Source organism: Chenopodium album, chromosome 5, assembly GCF_948465745.1.
Source record: "Chenopodium album chromosome 5, dcCheAlbu1.1, whole genome shotgun sequence".
NCBI classification, from domain to species: domain Eukaryota; kingdom Viridiplantae; phylum Streptophyta; class Magnoliopsida; order Caryophyllales; family Amaranthaceae; genus Chenopodium; species Chenopodium album.
This window is the reverse complement of record NC_137838.1, coordinates 56,262,005-56,284,243: the sequence shown is the minus strand read 5'-3', so window position 1 is coordinate 56,284,243 and position 22,239 is coordinate 56,262,005. Positions and strand designations below refer to the sequence as shown.

At 37.6% G+C, this 22,239-nt stretch overlaps 1 protein-coding gene across 3 annotated transcripts; it reads right to left on the bottom strand.

The window, feature by feature from the left end:
* Positions 1–16,712: 16,712 nt before the first annotated feature.
* LOC145630768 (uncharacterized) lies at positions 16,713–21,668 on the bottom strand. 3 transcript variants are annotated; one of them, XM_081682938.1, is made up of 9 exons: positions 21,563–21,645; positions 21,346–21,441; positions 20,904–21,210; positions 20,751–20,820; positions 18,275–18,330; positions 18,072–18,147; positions 17,926–17,962; positions 17,172–17,286; positions 16,713–17,082 (listed from the first exon to the last, which is right to left on the bottom strand). In XM_081682938.1, the coding sequence occupies exons 3-9, from the start codon at positions 21,185–21,187 to the stop codon at positions 16,845–16,847; spliced, it is 876 nt and encodes a 291-aa protein (XP_081539064.1). In that variant the 5' UTR covers positions 21,188–21,210; positions 21,346–21,441; positions 21,563–21,645; the 3' UTR covers positions 16,713–16,844. The 3 variants fall into 3 exon arrangements, with proteins under 3 accessions (XP_081539064.1, XP_081539063.1, XP_081539066.1); XM_081682937.1 differs by lacking the exon at positions 21,346–21,441 and having other exon boundaries at positions 21,563–21,668; XM_081682940.1 differs by lacking the exon at positions 21,346–21,441 and having other exon boundaries at positions 20,904–21,264; positions 21,563–21,632.
* Between the last annotated feature and the right edge of the window lie 571 nt (positions 21,669–22,239).

Below are 22,239 nucleotides of genomic sequence, written 5' to 3'. Positions count from 1 at the left end.
ATAAAACAGAAACAAGGTGAAAACTGAAGCATAAGTGCAGAAACAATAAGTAAAGAAAAGTTACCTCTCGGACGGCGTCGTCTCGACGACAGGTAGCTGCGTTCCTCATCCGGACGAGTTGGCTCCGGAAGGCATCAATGCATCGTGCCATAGCCGAAACCACCTCGCGTGAGAACTGTCAAGGAAAGTTAAGTCAGTAAAAATGCATGATAACTGAATACAAGATTCTGGATTAGAGCTAGACTTACTCTGGTCTGATGACGAGGAATCGACCGCTCCACGAAGCGCTCGCCCTCAGGAGCCGGAGGAATCATCTCCTCGATCGGCCCGTACATCCCCTGGTAATGGATGGACATACGGGGTGGCACAAACTCAGTGGGACCATCCTGATATAACAGAAAAAAGAAATCAGTAAGGTATTACTTGGGGGCTACTCAGTGCCAAACAAAAGCTAAGAATCTTACCCTCACATCCTCGGCCGGCACGGGGGCTGGAGCTAACAAAGGAAGTAGCTCCTCAGCATAGCTCCGCCCAAGGATCAGATGGGATCGCCAAAGAGAACCAGGCTCCTTAGCCATGCTCGACAACTCTCTCTCGTCGAACATGTGGCGTGGTGGAGGAGCAGGAACGACAAAGACATCAGAAGAGTGCTGTCTAACAACTCTCTCTCCTAAATACGCAACTGCTCCGTAGGTCCCTAGAAAATAACGGCGCTCAGCAGAGTACTGTGCGGCTAATCCAGGGACTGTCCAACCACCCCATGGCCGGTATGCTACCTCAGGTCCCTATAAAAATACCAATCGGGTAAGAACATGTGTGAAACATCGCAGAAGAGCAAGATAAGCACCAAGAATCATACCGAGATGATCCGACTCCGGACACCTGCAGTAGACAGGTCCACATGGTGGCCGCCCCAAGAGGCACTCACCGGATACCCCCTCGGCGATGGTCTCGCCGGCGCAATGGAAGGAAAGTATTCATAGAACCAGATCTACAAAAGGCTAAAGCATGAGTAAATGCTAATTAGACATATAGGGCTAAATGTTATAGGGAATAACGTTTACCTCTACAGCTTTCCAGAAAGCGGACAAAGCGACATTCGTCCTAAGAGACCGGTGGCGACACGAGTCCCTCAGTGCGCGAACGAAGTCAGTATAGGCCAAGCTGGCCCAGTCATAAGTCCCGATCCGCCGGAGATCGCGAACAGCAGGAAGATAGTAAAGCAATGCCCTACTACCCCTATCAGGGGAGAATGTCCCTGACAATAACATCAGCACGAAGATACGCACCCGCTGCTCTCGGGTGGTCGCATCGTCATCAAGAGCCGCTGCCAGCGTCGAGCGGCGAATCCCTCTAGCACTAAACTGAGTCGTCTCGACCTCAGCTCGGGCCCGAACATCAATCGGTCCCAGTAGTTCCTCGACCTCTGGAGCAAAGACGTCGATACTGCCGTCGAATGGCAGCGGCACAGAAGAGAACTCCAGTCCTGTGATGAGACTGAAGTCTGTAGGAGTAACCATCATCTTACCCCATGGAAAATGAAATGTGTTGGTGGTGTCCCAAAAGAACTCCACCAAAGCGCGTACTACGTGGTGACCCCCGCTGGAGGCGACCATAGCCTCGGAGGTCTCAAACAGGGCAACCAACCCGCAAGACTCCCATAGGAGTCTCGTCTCTCGATCTCTGGCGATATGCATCCTTACAAATCACCGAGACCATCACAGCTAGAGCCGTGATGTCGTGTCCTTCCTGGCTCGGTTCCCCGTCTCACCCTCTCAGAAATGTGGTGGACAGGGGCAAAAAACAATGTCTGCTCATCCCACTCTGGGAACTGACCAAGCGAAGTGGATGGTGTAGTGTCATCCTCCACGGGCTCATGCTCCCGTCTAGTGTTTCGAGACCGTGAACCGGAGCCTCGTTGTCTAGCCATGCTACATTGTGCAGAATCATCATAAATCAAGGTTCTATAGTATCTAAAGGTTTGCCTAGCCGCATGATACTATGTTCGCAAAAACAGAGTACGTAGTACTAAAACAGAGCACAAATTCGAATTGAGCATGACAAGCACTTTTCAAGTAATCAAACAATTTCTTGCAACACTATAGTGATTATTGAACAAGAATTGCTAGCAAAAAAACATCAAGAACGAGCCACATTGTTCTTCACGACCTTAGGAGGTCCAACAATGGCGGATTGTTCATTTCTTCGCCAAATTGAATCAAACAAGTCTCAAATTACTCCCAAAGCAATATACAAACATAAACAAGCAATTTCATGGCATAAAGTTTGATAAATAGAGCAAATTGAGCATTATAAGTTTTGAATTTTCATGAAATTCGTGAATGAACATACCAATAATTCATAAAAACCGGTGTGAGTTGGAAGGAAACTTACATAGATCGGGAATATGGATGAAAAGAGCTTTGATTTGCAACAAATTTGAGCGAATTCGGTTGAGAAATGAATGAGCAACGATCAATTGAAGTTTAGGCTTCTTTCGAGCAGCGTTCGCAACAAACCAGAGCACGAAACGAACTGAAACGGGAATTTAAAGTGATTCCCGCGCTGGCGCCAGTCCCTAGGCATTGGCGTCACATTATGTGCTTGGCGCCAGACGCCAATATCAGCGCATGGCGCTAATGCGAAAAGCTGACGCTGATCGATTTTTCAGCGACGCCAAAGCAGCCAGCCACCTTCTAGGGTTGTGCTAGCCTTTTGCAATATGTTTTGGGTTCCTTGGTACGCCAGTTAGCCCTTTGAGCAATTTGACATGATTAAGTAATCGGCTTGATTACATGAAGTGATCGACCTGATGAAAAGATCGTCTCACTAAGCTTAAAGCGCCTAAGCATTGGCTCATTAGCAAAAAGCACCGACATACAGGTTCATTAGCAAAAGGCACCGACATACAGGTTCATTAACAAAAGGGCACCGACATATAGGTTCAAGAGCAAAGAGCGCCGACGTACAGGCATAGAAAAAGCAAAGTTAAGGCGAACTTTTAAAGATCGACGGGCGTGGGTCTTCGGTATTTTCCTTTGGGAGATTATCGCATCAAATGAGGACGACTTCAAGAGAAGATGTCTTCGGCATCATTCCCTAGCTTGCGGAAAGTTGTCACAAACAACTGAAGGTAATTTCGGGCGAAATTGTTTTCGATCATAGTTCCTAAGGCATGGAACGTGATCATAATGCGGATGAGAATTATTTCAAGAGAAATAATTTTCGATGATATTCCCTTGGACGTGGAATATTATCAAAGCGGAGAGGATCGTTTCGGGCGAAGCAATCTTCTAATTTGGAAGCAGTTACAAGGCGTAGCGGTTTTCAAGCGGGATGGCATTCTCTAGCTTGTAGGAGGTCATCAAAACAATCGGTTACTTTCAGAGACGTGTGCTCGACGGTGCAAGATACGTGTTTCTTAATTCTTTTATCTGTTTAACTAACATTGTTTTGCAGGTATTGGCGTTATAAGATTGATTTAGGATCGCAGAACGTTCTGAATCATTCTCCGTCCCTATCGATACTTTGACTTTCGTTTTCGAAACTTGCGTTTCTCCAAACTCAGTCAAAGTGGGGGCTTCTGTAGACACCCATTTGTGTCTCCCCAAAACCAAACCCAGTGATGAGTACCTTTCACGTCGAATCATGATCGAATGAAACGAAAGTGTGGAAAGGTCTAGTGTTGCGGAAAGTTTTATTTCTTTTCCTTTCTCTTCTCTCTGTTTTTGAAAACTTTATTTTAAGAAAACAGCCAATCCAGTTTGGTTGGTCCATGATAAAGTTCCAATAGTGGTGTAGTTGGATAGGGCTTGCAAAGACCTTTCCAACGATATATTATAAGCCCAATTCCGATGAATATTGAGGAATTTATGGCCAATTTACTAAACTGGGCCCGGTTTGAGTTTTAAGTACGGCCCAATGATCTAGGGGAGGGCCTAATATGATTTATCATTCCTAATGTAATTAGGAGTGGTTTTGGTCTTCTAGAACATTCTAGAAGATCTTATCATTCTTAATTCAATTAAGATTCTTTAGAGTTTTAATTAGATCAAATAGCATTTTCGACTGAAATTATATTATTTTATCTTCCAGTACGGTAAAATTATCATAGTTTCGAAAACGTGTTAAAAGCCGGTTTGGCGTCCAACCCCAGGCCTTGGCACCTGGAACTAGGATTGGCGCCAGACGCCAGCCATTGGCGCCTGGCGCTAGCCACTGGTCCTGGCGCCAATGAGCCAGGGCTGGCGCCAAGTTGTTTCTGTGATCTTCAGACTCTGTTTTGATAAATTATCTTTTTTGGCCAATTTTCTTTATAAATATCGTATCAAAAACTCCGTTTTGATTAATCTACAATCAACAATCACCAATTATCTCCAATCACCGATTATCAATTTTCTACAATCTACAATCAATAATCATCAACATTCTCCAATTCTCTTTATTCATCATCTTTCTTTCATCAATTCTCAATTCTTAATCTTTTGGCATTCTTTCTTTCTTGCTTTTTCATACAAAATTCCGCATTCACAAGATCTTGAAATACTTAGCCATATTCGAAGTTGCCTTCGCCCTAGACGTGAAAGGTTTTAATTTCTGAGGGTTTGGTCCCAAATCTCTCTTTCAATTATTTAATTTAATTGCTTTGTTTATTATTTTCCTTGAAGTTACTAACGTGTGTATTTTGTAATTAGAAAGAGGTACGAGGCATCCAAGTAAGTACTTTAATTGATTAATTGATATTATGATCATGTTTATATTGTTATTATGATATTCCTAGTATCATGTTTAGGTTAATTTTAATATCAAATATGATTGTTACGATGCTTCCTATGTTCTTCCTAATATTAATTCATGTTAGTATCATGTTAGGGCTAAAGATTTGATTTTTATTGCTTAGTGACATGCTAGGATTTGTTATTAATCTTGTTAGTATCATGCCTAGGATCTTGCTGTGCTTTAACATGATTATGATGATTATGATTATGATTAGTAATATTATTATTAATGATATTGATTATTTATTATGTTGCTTGATATATATTATATATTGTTATTGCTTGATCACCTTTTATGTATGTTTAAAGGGAATTGGTATTTGCAATCACGCTTAATAAGATAATTAATAATCTTGTTAGGTTAATTGTGATTATAATTCAAGTGATCGCCAATAATAGTTTATTTGTGCATTAATGTTCAACCAACATAGATTAAACAGGTTTAGGGTTAATCCTATTGATTGTATGTTAGTCAGAAAGCGCACATGAATACGAGCAGAATAAAGTAGAGGCCTATTATTAGGGCAGGTTCAATCTCTTTTAGGTTGGATTTGTACCATCATCCCCGAACCCTTATTTGGTTCATGACCTTATGGAGTTGACGATCTCTTGGATCGTTAAGGGGTGTAACCTTCACCTCGTGAACGGTTTACAAGTTCCTTAAAAACTTGTTGGCGACTCTTTTGCTCTATCTTTTTCCCTTTTGGACGCCACCGTACTTTAGTGTATGATCACAGTGGGGTTCAAGCTAGTGGGATTTTAAAGGCTTGAAATTATTCCCTACAGTAAGACCCTGTTTTTTGAGCTTCTAAGCTTTGCTTAGAATATCATATTTCAGCATAGCATATCAGGTGTCAGCACATTATTAATACGATTATTATTAATACTCAGTACAATAGAAATTATGTACCTCCTACAGCAAGACGCTAACCCATATGACACGAACTGAGTAACACAAGTAACCCCTATAACACTGAACGGGTAACCTCTATAACGTTGAAAAAGTAAATCCCATAATAGTATTGTGTGGCCACCGACATAAAAGAGTAAGACCCTGTTTTTTGAGCTTCTAAGCTTTGCTTAGAATATCATATTTCAGCATAGCACATCAGGTGTCAGCACATTATTAATACGATTATTATTAATACTCAGTACAACAGAGCTAATTAGGGTTCAACAGAACCGACGTCCAAAACCGACTATTACAACTCAAGTCTAAATTACAACATCAAAATCAACTTTCCACATTTTAAATACATTTTTTGTTATATATCCCGTGCATTTTACACGGGTACACTCTAGTTAAATTATTATTTTAGAGCTTGATGGCTGCACCATTTGATTATGTTTACAGGTTTTACTTAAGCTTTGGATACCTTAGTTAGTGGGTATTCGAGGTTACAATCGCGGTAGCTTCTTGTGCTTTTCAGGTAAGATGATAAATTTACATTTAGCTATGGTATTATAATTTTTTGTTTTTTTTTTGGTTGATAATATAATTTCAGGTTACAATCTCGAATTGTTTTGGGTTGCTTCATTTCAAGGAGGGCGTTGACTTTATCGGGATTTGCTTCAATGCCCCGATCACTGACCATAAAACCCAAGAACTTTCCAGAGCGAATTCCAAAAACACACTTTTCCGAATTGAGTTTCATTTGATATTGCCGCAAAGTAGCAAAAGTTTCTTTTAAATCATCTATATGATCTCTCTTCGCCTTGCTCTTCACTATCGTATCATCTACATATACTTCCACATTGCGGCCTTTTTGGTTTGCAAAAACCTTGTCAACCAATTTTTGATATGTTGCTCCGGCATTTTTTAACCCAAACAACATTGCTCTGTAGCAGTATACCCCAACATCTGTTATGAACGTTGTTTTAGGCCTATCTGATTCATGAAGGCTAACTTGATGATATCCTGAGAACGCATCAACATTTCATGGCCAGAAGTTGAATCCACCAACCTGTCTATCCGAGGCAATGGATAGAAATCTTTTGGACAAGCTTTATTCAAATCTGTAAAATCTACACACATCCGCCATTTTTCAGTCGGCTTCTTGACCATTACGACATTTGCTAACCATTCTGGGTAAGTACATGGTTCTATAAATCCTGCCGTTAAAAGCTTGTTGACTTATGCTTGAATGGCTTCGATTTTTTCTGTTGAGAAGTTGCGCTTCTTCTGCCTTACCGGTCTAAACCTTCGGTCTACATTAAGCTTATGCTCCATTACATCCAGATGTATGCCAGGCATATCATTTGTTGAGAACGCGAATACATCCACATTCTCCCTTAGCAAGTCAATCAAGTTGCATCTCATTTCGACATCCATATCAGCTCCAACTCTTACCGTTCGGTTTGGATTTCCTGGTTGGAGTTCTACCTGCACTGTCTCACCTCCCAGTGACGGCCTCAGCACAAAATCTGGCCTAGAATCAAAATTCTCCATAGATAAGTCTTGTACCGTTAGCTCTCTTTCTCGCTTTAGATTGCTTGGCACTGGTCCTTTTTGCCCTGGTTTTTAATGCCGTGACATAGCACGATTTTGCCATCACTTTCCCACCATGTACCTTTTCTACAACCCCCTTATTCGACACATAAGCAATAGTTAAATGGTAAGTTGATACCACTGCCTGTATGTCGTGAATTATCGGTCTTCCAACAATTCCATTATATGTCGACGACACATCCACCACCAGAAATTCAGCCATTGTATCTCTTGCCATTACTCCATCTCCGAACCTAACGGGGAGAATTATACTCCCTTCTGGCCTTACTGTCGAGCCATTAAACCCGATCACTTGGTAAGACACCAGCGTTAGGAATTGTCGGCCTATCATCAACTCATTAAACGCCTGTATGAACAAAACATTTGCTGAACTTCCCCCATCAACTAAAATTCTCTTCACATCGGCCCCGTTGATTTTTGCTATCAACACTAGGGGATCATCATGGGGAAAAACTATTCCCTTTGCATCTTCTTTTGTAAACATTACATCTGGAATCTCAGATGGTTGCGGGAGATCACTAACATCTAATGCATTAACAATGTGCTGATGTTCCGATAGGTGTTTCCGTGCTCCACTTATCGTTCCTCCGTGAACCGGTCCACCAGTTATTACATCAACTTTTTTTCCAGTGGACGATGGTGGTTGCCCGCTATCCCCTTTCCGACTTATTTTCCCTTGCCTTTCTGATCTTGCCTCTATCTGTTGACGCTCTGGCTGTCGATACGGTTGTTGTTGGCTTCCCCCTGAATGCAGCCCATATTGAGCGAGATGCCCCCTTCTTATTAATTCTTCAATATTATCTTTCAGCTGCACACAATCTTTAGTATAATGCCCTACATCTCGGTGAAACATACAATACTTCTTGGTATCCCTTCCTTTTGCTTTCATCGCCATGGGTCTTACCCATCCTTCTCGATTCTGGTTTACAGAATATATTGCAGCTCTCGGTGCATTCAGTGGTGTATATGAATTATACGGCATTGTGCTTTGGTTCCTCTAACCTCTTGACGGCTTCCTCCCCTTGCTGGGGCTGGATTCCTCGGTCTTCCACCTCCTGAAGATCCTCCTTCCGACATTTGGTGAACCCTATCGGTAGAACTAACCCGACTGCTTGTTTTCATCAATTCTTCGCTCTTTATATAGTCATGAGCTTTGTTGAACGCTGCAGCTAATGTTGGCTGATTATTTCTGGTTAAGTACCTTTTAAATTCCGAATCATTCAAGCCGTTCATTAGCGCCATGACTGCTATCTCCTGCTGTAATCTTGGGATTGTATTGGCTTCATTATTAAATCTTCTTATGTAGTCCCTTAGAGACTCATCTGCTTTTTGACTAACAACCATCAACTCCCCTGAAGTTCTCTGTCGAACACTATTACTGACATATTGTCCAACAAACACTTCAGCTAACTGTTGGAAGCTATTAATCGCTCCATTTTCAAGATTATTGAACCAATCTGCCGCTGCCCCAACCAGAGTGGTTGGGAATACTTTACACCAAACGACATCAGAATTGGTATACAAAATCGCGTGCCCTTCATATGAGGTTATATATCTACCAGGATCTCCCCTTCCATCATACCGACATGTCGGCATTTTGATTTTTTCCATCGGTTGATCAAGGATGCTCTGTGAAAACGGCGATGCCCTCAACTGGACTATTGTGCGCATCGTTCCTTGCTGGTAAGTCCTTGTAGTTTCATCTGGACTTGAAGATTGAACTTCTGATTCTCTGGGAGTCTGATGTGATCTTATCGGTGACCTTTCATGCCGACGTCTTTGTGATCCTCCAGCCTAGTTAAACTGATTATTATGAGTTATAATCGACACCCCTTCTGCATCTTGGGTTGCCCCTACTTCCTTCCTTTTTCTACTCATGGCGGTCATTACTCTCGCCGCCGTCTCTAGTTCTTCTAATGTAAACCCAGCCATAGGATATGTATCTGCCCCTGCCTGCCCTTCTGGGGTTAGCGACGTATGAAACTAATTACCCTCCAGAGTATGAGTTTTTCGTCTTCAATCTGAACTTCTGGATTAGGCATTCCATCCCCTATTCTTATTCTTGGGTTTACTACTTTTTCAGCTATCGGTGTATTCTGATTTTCAGGCTCTTTTTTATTTATTTATTTTTTTTTTTTTATTTTTTTTTAGGATCGGAAGATGTAAGGCTCTTTAGGCAATAAAAGCTATTATGTAGCTTCCCCTCCTTCTAGCGCCAATTGTTTCTGTAGGGATCCGATGATCCAACTCCAAGATTCAAAGCTCAAGTATATAACCCGCTATGCTCCTATTGGCCAGACAAGAACCTACACACAGAAAAGAGATTAGCTAGCCCCGGGTGAATCCGGGGATAACCACTCCAATGACTAAGTCAGTAAGTGTTTAGAAAAAGAAGAGAGAGAATTTAGAGAGAGAAAGAAGAGAAAGAGAGATTGTAATAAATGCTACCTTTCTTATGAGGTAAAACCGGATTATTTATAGCTTGATTAAGTGACAAGTGGCCGCGTAATATGCAAATTAGTTTTTGCCACGTGTCAAATGTGAGGACGACACGTGTCAGCTGCCGACAAGCCGATATGTATACTTTCTCCATAAATGCCGATATGAGCCAGAATTGCTGATGAACCGGATTCGAGTAATATATCGGCCTACCATACAAGCAATATCGGTCTAATGTAAATATCTCCCCATACAATTCCATTATAATATAGTATGTGAGTGTATTTTGTGTATCTTTTTTGGATTATCTCTATGATTTATAAATGTAATAAAGTGTTGCATTGTAGTCTATGCATGCTGTTTTTGTATTTATTTATTTATTTATTTATTTATTTATTTTTTTTATTTTTTTTTTTATTTTTTTTTTATTTTTTTTTTTTTTGCAAAAGAGTTTATGGTTATTGATTTAGGCCTTTGGTAAAGGTCGTTATTATCGTTTTAGAATATTAGAGTTTTTGATTAACTAGAAGTTAAAGATGATTTATTTGTACATTTTTGTTAAAAGTTGTTTATGTGTGTAGGGAATAGTTTCAAGCCTTTAAAATCCCACTAGCTTGAACCCCACTGTAATCATACACTAAAGTACGGTGGCGTCCAAAAGGGAAGAAGATAGAGCAAAAGAGTCGCCAACAAGTTTTTAAGGAACTTGTAAACCGTTCACGAGGTGAAGGTTACACCCCTTAACGATCCAAGAGATCGTCAACTCCATAAGGTCATGAACCAAATAAGGGTTCGGGGATGATGGTACAAATCCAACCTAAAAGAGATTGAATCTGCCCTAATAATAGGCCTCTACTTTATTCTGCTCGTATTCATGTGCGCTTTCTGACTAACATACAATCAATAGGATTAACCCTAAACCTGTTTAATCTATGTTGGTTGAATTTAATGCACAAATAAACTATTATTGGCGATCACTTGAATTATAATCACAATTAACCTAACAAGATTATTAATTATCTTATTAAGCGTGATTGCAAATACCAATTCCCTTTAACATACAATAAAGGTGATCAAGCAATAACAATAAACATCAAGCAACATAATAATGAATATCATCATCATAAAAATAAATTATAATTGAAATAATCATGATAATAATCATAAAAGAAAATAATCATCATATTAATAATAATTGAAATAATTATCATAAATAAAATAATCATCAAAATAATAATATTCATAATCATTATAACAATTATAATCATAATCATATTCATGTTAATATTAAAGCATAATAAAAATAGCAAGATCCTAGGCATGATACTAACAAGATTAATAACAAACCCTAGCATGTCACCAAGCAATAAATATCAAAGCTTTATCCCTAACATGATACTAACATGAATTAATATTAGGAAGAGAATAGGAAGCATCGCATGAATCATATTTAATATTAAAGTTACCCTAGACATGATACTAGGAATATCATAATAACGATATAAACATGATTTCTACATCATAATATCAATAAAATCAATTAAAGTACTTACTTGGATGCCTCGTACCTCTTTCTAATTACAAAATACACACGTTAGTAACTTCAAGGAAAATAATAATCAAACAATTAAATTAAATAATTGAAAGAGATATTTGGGACCAAACCCTCAGAAATTAAAACCTTTCGCGTCTAGGGCGAAGGCAACTTCGAATATGGCTAGGTGTTTCTAGATCTAATGAATGCGGAATTTTGTATTTGAGAAAAGGCTAGTTTTAGAAAAAGAGAGAGAGAGAGAGAGAATAATCAAGAAAATCTTGATGAGAGTTGGTTAAGACTTAAGAATAGAGAGAATTGGTGAATGATAGATGTAGATGATGAAGATAGTTGATGAAGACTTAAGAATAAGAAGAATTCGTGAATGAAAACGGAGTTTTTGATACGATATTTATCAAAACAGAGTCTGAAGATCACAGAAACAACTTGGCGCCAGCCCTGGCTCATTGGCGCCAGGACCAGTGGCTAGCGCCAGGCGCCAATGGCTGGCGTCTGGCGCCAATCCTGGTTCCAGGCGCCAAGGCCTGGGGTTGGACGCCAAACCGGCTTTTAACACGTTTTCGAAACTATGATAATTTTACCGTACTGGAAGATAAAATAATATAACTTCAGTCGAAAATGCTATTTGATCTAATTAAAACTCTAAAGAATCCTAATTGAATTAAGAATGATAAGACCTTCTAGAATGTTCTAGAAGACCAAAACCATTCCTAATTACATTAGGAATGATAAATCATATTAGGCCCTCCCCTAGATCATTAGGCCGTACTTAAAACTCAAACCGGGCCCAGTTTAGTAAATTGGCCATAAATTCCTCAATATTCATCGGAATTGGGCTTATAATATATCGTTGGAAAGTTCTTTGCAAGCCCCATCCAACTACACCACTATTGGACCCATATTATGGACCAACCAAACTGGATTGGCTGTTTTCTTAAAAATAAAGTTTTCAAAAACAGGGAGAAGAGAAAAGAAAAGAAATAAAACTTTCCGCAACACTAGACCTTTCCACACTTTCGTTTCATTCGATTATGATTCAACGTGAAAGGTACTCATCACTGGGTTTGGTTTTGGGGAGACACAAATGGGTGTCTACAATGTGTCCTTCCAATTTGATTGCTTAATTATGTGAAACAATTATTTTTAAGGTATGCTCTTGTTAATAAGTTAGTAGATGATGTCCTTCCAAGTTTATTTTTTCACATTATCTAAGTATGCTCTTGTTATTAAGTTAGTAGTGATTTCTAATATGAGCTCGCTCTTGCTTTCGTCCGGTCAGCATACGTGGTAACGCAGATTATGCGTGTTGCACATTTGATGTTTTTGCCTATTTGTCCTATGCCTAATAGTAGAAATGCATCATTATTGACCCTTGTGGCTCTTCACTGTTCTTTTGCTGCCTCGACCTTTTTATGAAATTTGAGACTCTGAACACCAATCTCTAATATCATGTTCTGCATGCCTATTCTACTTTTATAACCTACATGCAACAACTAGAGCTGTCAAAAGCTGACCCGACCTGAAATACCGACTATAACCCGACCTATTAACCGACCCGTCTAAACCCGGAAAAAATGGTGACCCGAACCCAACCTGAAAACAACCCTAGACCCGAGTTGGCCCGAGTATTTGAGACCCGAACCCGAACATTAACCGACCTAGAGACAACCCGACCCGAATGTAACTCGTAAATTATTAACCTGAAGTGTCTTCACTTCATCAAATTCAAATCAACCGAACTCGACTTGAATCGAAATTGACCCAAACCCGTTTTAACCCATCAAAACCCGAATTCAACCCGACCCCAATGTAACCCATAAATTATTAACCTGAACCGAACCCGACTGGAATCGAAATTGACCCAAACCCGTTTTAACCAAATGACCCGACTTGATTATAACCCGCAAATTATTGACTTGAACTGAACCCGACTTAAACCCGAGAATGGCCCTACATGATTACAACCCGTAAATAATTGACTTGAACCGAACCCAATTCGAACCCGAGAACGACCCTAACTCGTTTAAACCCGTAAAGACCCGAATTTAACCCGACCTATTTTTCACTCGACCCGAATGTTACCCGACCTTTTACTAACCCGACTCAAACCCGATAAGATGTATGACCCGTCTCAAGCATGATCCAACCCGAATCCGACCCGCATATGTTATGACATTAACCCGTATTGACCCGACCCGAGATGACCCAACTCACACTAACCCGAGTCAAACCCAACCCGTTTACCCGAATTGACAGCTCTAGCAACGGCTATGTTTGGGTACATATCTAAGTTTGATTTCACATGTTAATGTCATAAATTTGTACCAGAGGGGACTCACCTAAACATTGGAGACAAGGATTCAACAATCATGAAACAATATCCAAAATATAAGACATCTCCAATTTGCTTTTTATTTGGTTTTTTGGTTCAAAATTATTGATTGATATATAAGAGCTTAATGACATATTATTATTGAAATATTTGTCATATTGACTGAAGTTATGACTTATGAGAGATTTAACAAGCGGATTTGTTGCTTGAATTTTCCATGTGCTATTTATGTTGATATTTTCAACTTTCAAGCAAGAAGAACTTGTGATTTTTGGAGTCTAATTTGATAATTTTAATAATTGAGTCAAATGTGGTTGCTAATTTAAATATCTGTTTCACAATCTAGGGTTTAATTTCACATTATCACACATTTTATTTTATTTTTGTATCCAATTTAGGACTCTTCTTTGGAAAAGTATTGAAATATTAGTCATATTTACCAAATTATGGAAGATTAAACAAGCGGATTTGTAGATAAATTTGTTCGTTTCATCACACCTTTTGACAAAATGCTGCTTGCTTATGATATTAATGCTTTTTATTTGCAGCAATTATACTAAATTACTAATACAAAACCATATTAACTGACTCTGTTTTTGTTTATTATTAGTCAAGTTGATGATTCTCGGTGAATGGTGGTAGTTAGTTTGTATTGTTTTGTATTTGTATAATGGGTGCATCTATAATGATAGGATTGGTATGTTAAGGTATGAATAAGCTAAACCTTAGAAATTGCTTGTTGAAATTGATAGGATTAGTAAGTTTAATTAGAACAATCAGTGAAATTAGGGAATCCCATTATTCTCTTGAGCAATTGAGCATTAGTCTTACGAGTATGAATTAGACAAGGATTAATAATTTGGTTCGATGTCCAATTGTTCAACAATAAGTGAGCTATGCGATTACAAGAGCTGAAGCAATGGTTGCTGTTTTTTAGGCTACTTCTCTATACAATTTGTTCAAGCAGGTCCTTTGAGTTCTCAATAGCATATAAACTTGTAGATTTCATCATTGGCTCACTAGTACTTTAAAATTTGTTTGAACTTTAGATAGCACTGTCGTTTTAAACTCTGCCATAGGTTATAGTCATCAAGGGGCACTGATGGCAGTGTTTGTGGTTTCTGGTGTGGATAAGCTGTTGGCTTTAGGTTTATAGTAGATCAACAGAAGTAGGATGGTAGTTTGAGCTTGAGCATGCAGCATAGCTACATGGTGATATATCATCTGACTTGAATGAGAGAATGACAATGCTATATGATCTTAGTCAATAAAGAAGTAAAGGTTATACAGAATTACAGAGTACAATTTTTCCTTCAACCTTTCTTCCTTTTTAGGTGCTTTCTATCCGCCATGCTGAAATAAGTAGTGTTGCCTTTGTTTACTTGGTTTTTACCTTTATAATTCTAGAATCCCGTGGCTAGCGGAAAATTAAGTAATTGATTTCCTTAACCTTTCTTCCATTTTACGGCATTCTTGTCATCAGAGAGAATATCATTTTTTTTTTTGCTTTTCTATGTTCATATTATTTTAGAAGAGGAAGGGAACATATATCGAGATCAAAATCAGTATGCCAAGTTGGAGCTTGCTGCTGCTATAGGAAGTGAGCAGTCATTTCAGGAAAAGCTCTTGAAAGAGAACAAGGAATCCTAGGAAAAGCAACTAGAGAAACGAATACAACAGTGTAATGAAGTTGAGGTGAATACTGACTTGGGAGTTTAAATTCAGGGATTGAAATGTTATGTGTGATTGTAATTTTTTTTTTTTTTTTTTTTTTTGACTTGGTTGAGATGATTTAATTTGTATTAGAAAGTTAAAAATAGATAAGAAATTTTTACTACAAGGTTTAAAAATTACCTTGATACTATTGAAATTGTAGCTCATTTTTGGTTTTTGATGTTGCATTTCAAGTTAAGCTCAAAAAGGAAGAAATCATGCTCAAAAGTTTGGAGAAAGTGAGACAAATGTTAGAAGATTTTTTGACATGGCTCGTAAATCGTTTCTTTGTGTCTGGCTCTTTGATGAGCTTGACAACGTTATCCGTGTATAGTGATAAAAAAGTTATTTTTAAGTATCATGTAAAATTACATTGTAAATAAAAAGGAAGTGTTCTATGACAAACTTATATATCTATAATCTTGTGGTTATTTTTTACGTTCTTTACTATTATTATTGTGGTTATATTATTATTGAGAGAGAGAGAGAAAGAGAGAGAACCTTAGGAGCTAATTTTTGAAGAAAGATCACTAGAGAGAGAGAGAATTTAAAAAAGATCAATTAATTAGAAAACGAAAGATCACTTATGAAAATCACAACAAATAGCTTAAGAAAATCAAGAAACCAATTAAGAAATATCACTTAAGAAAATCAAGAAACCAATTAAGAAAGATTATTTACGAAATTAATTCAAAAACCATTTTTAAAAGATCACTTAAAAGAAACAGAGTAGTTAGCTTAGGGAGATAGAGAAATAGAAAAAGGGTCCACTTAACAGAGATCACTTAAGAATATCAGGGCAAATAGCTTAGAAGAGTTATACCAATTAAGAAATATCTCTTAAGAAGAAAATCAATGCAATTAGCTTAGGAAAGACAGATAGACCCCACTTACGAAAAATCACTAAAGAAAATCATGAAAATTAGCTTGGGAACAAGGCTTGCTAAAATGCGAGAAAAAGAAAAAACATGGCAATTAGCTTAGGAGGGAGGGAGAGAGGGAGAGAGAGAGAGCAAGAGAGACCACTTGAGATAGAGAGAGACCAGTTGGAAGAAAATTAGAGAAATTAGCTTCGGAGAGAAAAAAGACTACTTGAGAAAAATCACTAAACAATATGTACCTTTACGTAGTAATTTTGGATTGGCTAATAATTTTACAACATACACAGTATCAAGTTTAAAAAATAAAAAATATTAGGCCCATACCAATTTATTTATTTATTTATTTTAAACAAGTTTGTATGATTGTATCCACTTATTATATAACAAGATCATTTTTCCACATATGCTATTATTACCCAATTAATATATTAAATATTAATTTCTAATATTTCTACTTTTCATATTTTTCCTTAATATGTATTTTTACATGCATACAAAATTTGAATACTTCGCAAACATAATTAACATGCAACTATGTCACAGTATACATAATTTACGGACAATTATCATCGCCTTTGGGGACCGCGCGCGCAGAGCCACAACTAGGAATATTTAAAAGAACAAAATAACAACATATTCAAAGTTCATCACGCAAGACATTTTGAGCGGGGTTTGCTCCAATTGTTGGAGGTACATTATCATGCTGTACAACATTGAGTCCATCTGCCGCTGGTTGTCCAGCACCAGCTCCTCGATACATACCTGCTTTTAAGGATGCAACAACTACTCTCTGCAGTTTCAATATTCCAATACGCTTTGAAACAACATAAAGAACAACTAGAGAGAAGACGAGGAACCCTGCAAAAATTAGGATTCTGCAAAGAGAAAAAGAGTGTTCTTTTCAAATTCCAGATAGTTCAATATAAATGGCAAAGAAAGTAAAGGGCAGAAAAAACTTGTATACCGGTCTATAAGGTCTTGGCGCTGCATCGTGGAAAGTAGGTTACGTGTTCGCATCAACAATGATCGATGTCCTTTGTATTCAGTTTCAGCTTTCTTCAATGTTCCAGTCGATTCCTCTACAGGTTAAGACATCTAATTAGCCTCAAATTAGCAGCTTACCCATATCCTAGTCTATAAAAAGAACATCTAATTAACCTCAAACAAGCTACATATCATTATCCTAGTCCAGCAATTTCACAGTCATGTTTAATCTCATAGACCAATATCATATTGCAATCTGCTAGCAAAACTCATGGGCTCCGTTGAAAACTCAGCAGGAAATCGAAATACTGCAAACCCATTTGGTAGTAGATCAGCAAGTTATCATTCCATGGGAAACAATTTCCAATAAACCAAAGTGGAACTTAATTTTAGGACTGCTTGCTCTTTTCCTTAACAAGGGCACAAGTGATCTAATAATAACCTTTGGGTTTTGTTCATTAAAATCAGATCGTTTAAAACAGCTAACCAAACAGAAGAGTATTATAGGGAAATAAGTCAATGACATCCAGAAAATCCAAATCAATAACATAAAACATCTCAAGACTTTTTACACCTCCTTTACAGGGCACAGGTGACCAAGATATGCTGGGCATCTAGAAATTGGCAAAGTTAGAAGGAAGTATAAGAGACGTTGCAAACAAGAAACAACAAAAGCAGAAAACTGTAGTCCAGGGGAAAGTAAAGGGGAGAAAAATAGGGATGAATCAACATACCAAAAGTCATTAATGTACTTGTACTTCTGTCCAACTCCTATGCTTAGAGAAAGACAAGAGTAAAGGAACAATGTGAGTTCTTCAATTAATATTACCTTGACATAAAATGTATAATAACCAAACATTATCCAAATACTAGTACAGACCTGAGCCATAATCTGGCGACTACGACGAAGGCTCTCAGTAATGCTTTCAGCTGTAGACGTCATCCCGGCCTTTGTCCTTATATACAATAGAATGCAATCATTACTTAGCTAAATTTCCATACTATGGTATGATTAAAAAAGAATGTACAGCAATATCTCACTGTCCTATTCACAGTAACAAACTAACGAAGCATAGCACATACTGTAAATTGCGTCTACGCGCAGTAGACTCGCTACCACCGCCTAGAAGAAGTTCCCTCTGAAATCAACAGATTGGCTACAGTGAGACAAAATCTTATACATAAAAATTTTCAAAAGCAGTGATGGAAGATTCTTTAAAACTAACAATGGATATCTGGGGTATTTTAAAGTCTGAACAGTAGAGAGCATGAAAAAACCTAGGATCCTAATAAAGCCCAATCAATCAATCAATCAATCAATCAAAGCCTTAATCCCAAAAGTGGGGTCGGCTAACATGAACCAAATTTGATTATTCCGTGTAGTCATCAACATAAATCTTTCTCCTCCATCCCTTACGATCCAAAACTTCATCCTCACGTAAATCCATGCACTTCATATCCTTCCTCACTCCTTCCAACCAAGTCATCTTTGGTCTCCCTCTTCCTCGTTTAATCCCTCCATGGTCCCACTCTTCCACTCTTCGCACCGGTGCACCCTCGGGTCTCCGTCTTACATGTCCAAACCAACGCAGACGATTTTCCCTTAGTTTATCTACAATGCCCGCCACACCTACTTTCTTGCGAATAACCTCATTTCTGATTCTATCTCTTAAAGTGTTTCCACACATCCACCTTAACATGCGCATTTCCGTAACCTCCATCTTTTTAATATGCTCTTTCTTAGAAGCCCAACATTCTGTACCATAGAGCAACACTGGTCGTATGGCAGTCCTGTAGAATTTTCCCTTCAACTTTAAGGGAATGCTGCGGTCGCATAACACTCCCGTGGCCGCTCTCCATTTAAGCCACCCTGACTTAATCCTGTGGGTCACGTCTTGATCAATGTCACCATTCTTCTGGATGATCGACCCTAGGTACTTAAAACATTCACTCATGGTCAAATCCTTTCCATCCAAACTCACCACTTCATTGCGTGTCCCCCTCTGAGTGCCAAAACGACATACCAAATATTCAGTCTTACTCCGACTTATCTTAAACCCTCTAGATTCCAACCTTTGCCTCCATTGCTCCAACTTGACATTAACCCCATCCTTAGTCTCATCCACCAAAACGATATCATCCTAATAAAGCCCAAAATTGTTTATTCCTGATTGTAAAGAGTTAATATTCTTATTTATCCTCTATATATACCCCTAAACATATCATTAATAATTACAAAATAATGACAAGAAATGATATTCTACATTCCTTAAAGAAGAATCTCATTCCAGTAATCATGAAGTTCCTAAATCCTAGTAATACAGTTACAAAATTCTTCCCTTTTATTGTTTTATGATTCACTCAAGTATGAATTTCAAAGATAATAATAATCAGTTCATTAGCACGACAGCTATGTAGTTATGGAAACAAATAAAAATTATTGCCAACTTGTAGGGTGTAAAAATAGAAGAATATAATGGAGACCTAGGGCTGGGGGAAACGAAATCCATGGATGAAACTTGAAAGATCAATGGAAAATGAACCTACACAAGCTTTCCATTCATAATACATAAGAGGTAGTTTAATCATTTCCTCTTATTCATCAACTCATCCTTTTCACTTCAAAAAATCACGTTCAAAATTTTATAGTACCTATGTAGAATCTTACCCACTTCACAGTACCAGCCATGAAAACCATAGGAACAGAATATTGGGTTTTGTTGTTGGTTCAATAAATTCATCTCCCATTTCAACACAGTTATGCTTGTCATCAGCCTCACTTCATCAGGTTTAAGGTCCTATCTGTTTCCTACATTCTTTTCTCAATATGCAATTCCTTCTCTAAGTATAAGAGATCAATACTTATGCTAAATATTAGGAAACACTGAATATTTCTAACCCTAAATCATGTGTTTAAGCCTTCAACTTAACAAGTGAGTGCTCGAAATATTGATAATATGATAGAACTCCATAATAGGCATTTATCTGAAAAACAAGTTAAGCAACAAAGCAAGATTCAAAAATCCCTTAGGATAGCTCATATCATATGTTCATATGGGGCAATGGTGTCCTTTATAGTCAATAAACCCAAGATCTCTTTTTAAAACAAAAGGAATTGCAAATATTAAATTAACATTTAATAAATCCCAAGGGTATGGCCCAATACATAAGTTAACGAAAAGAGCAAACAAACAAGCTATGATCAACGGATATTTCTAGTCAACAATACAGTTTATGACATACAGAACACATTCCAGTAGCTGTCTTGGACGGAGATAACAGCAGAAGGTATACATATAGTGGTTTTTGAGTAACAGCAGAAACAGATGTTTAAAAGCAAAAGATTATCATTCAGTACAAAGCCAACAACTCTATAATAAGCTATGAAGGTAATGGATGACCTTTTCTCATACACTCTACTTAAAGAATTCACTAAGCAGCGTGGCAAAGCCAAAGTGTATCATTATGAAGGTCATGAATAAAGAAACCATAAACAAATTAACTAAGATGGACTTTTTTTTAAAACCATAAACAAATTAACTAAGATGGACTTAATTACCTCTTTCTGAGCAGTTTTCCTGCTGTTCACCTTCGCTTGCAAATTAGCATTCCTCAAAGCAATTCGCAAGCTACATAATAGAAACAATGCTCAAATTGTAAACCCCAACATTTAAAATAAAATAAAAATTGTATTATATTCCTTTTCCTTTACCTTTGAGATTGTTCCTTCCAGTTCTCGAGAAGAGCTTGGGCAGACTGAACCTCGTCGTAGGTTGGAAGTTGAGGAGCCAATGTATCAAGCTTAAGATGCAATGAGCTAAGCATAGCAAGCCCATCCTGCGCCAAACCGTTTAATCGAGGAAGCGAATTCTTCTCTCCACTAATGTCTCTAGAACTATCATAATCTTCTATCGCCTTTATATGTCCTTGAGTCTGAAAACTTGTTTCAGACCACTGTTTCTTAACTTCCTCCACAGCCTTAGCAATCTCATCCATTATGTATTGTCAGAAGTAATAACCTTCAAAGCAACAAACACCCAAATTTCATAGTTTGATCCCAACATTTAAAGGTTCTGCAACACATTAGCAACTAAATTTGATTGAATTATCAAATTAGGCATGAAAAATCGCATAATTTTAGGGAGAAAACGCACATTTGATTCAATTTTCAAATTAGGAAAATAGTTTTCTTCTCTAGCAACATAATCGGTCGTAATGTAATTTGAATCAATAGTCCAAAATTTCGAACCCTAAAACAGTTAAACTAAATTAGATCAATGATACTATTAAAAATAAATAAATTAGATCAATGATAAACCCTAGATTGTAAAATTTGATATTCGATGATTACAAAAAGAAACAACAACTTACCTCAGAAGCTGCTTCAATGGAGAACGTGGACTGCGCTTCAATGGAGACTGAGGGCAATTAAAGAAAAAAAAAAAAAAAAAAAAAAAAAACAATAATAAAGGGAAGGGAATTGAACGGGAAGGGATTAAAGGAAATGGGTAAAAAGAGGGCAATGTTATGATAATATGTAAATATGGATGACTATTATCCTATGTACAATCTAGAATATTTTAGAGTTGGGTATTTGGTCTTATCCATTGATGGAACCCTAGAAAATGTACATTATATATATCCCGTACTAGATGGAATATGAAATACAACGTAACAATCTCCCCTCATCTCTCTTTATTTTCTATTCCATATTTAACACGTTATCAGCACCATTGCTAGTCAACTGAGTAGGATTACCAAACTTTTATCTAGAATCCCATATTATTATTATCATGTAATTATGATCGCAGCCCATAACAATTATAATTTAACATTTATCTACTTTTGCATGCTTATTTATTGGAATATCAACATATATAACGAATACAGAGCATGATATATAATTTAAGGTTCCATTCTTATTTTTCTCCATGCTAACGTTCTCATCTTCTATTTCGTTCTTATTTATGCATGATTTGTATCAGGTTTATTTATGCATGATTATAACGTTTAATACATATTTTTGAATACTATTTATATATACTTAT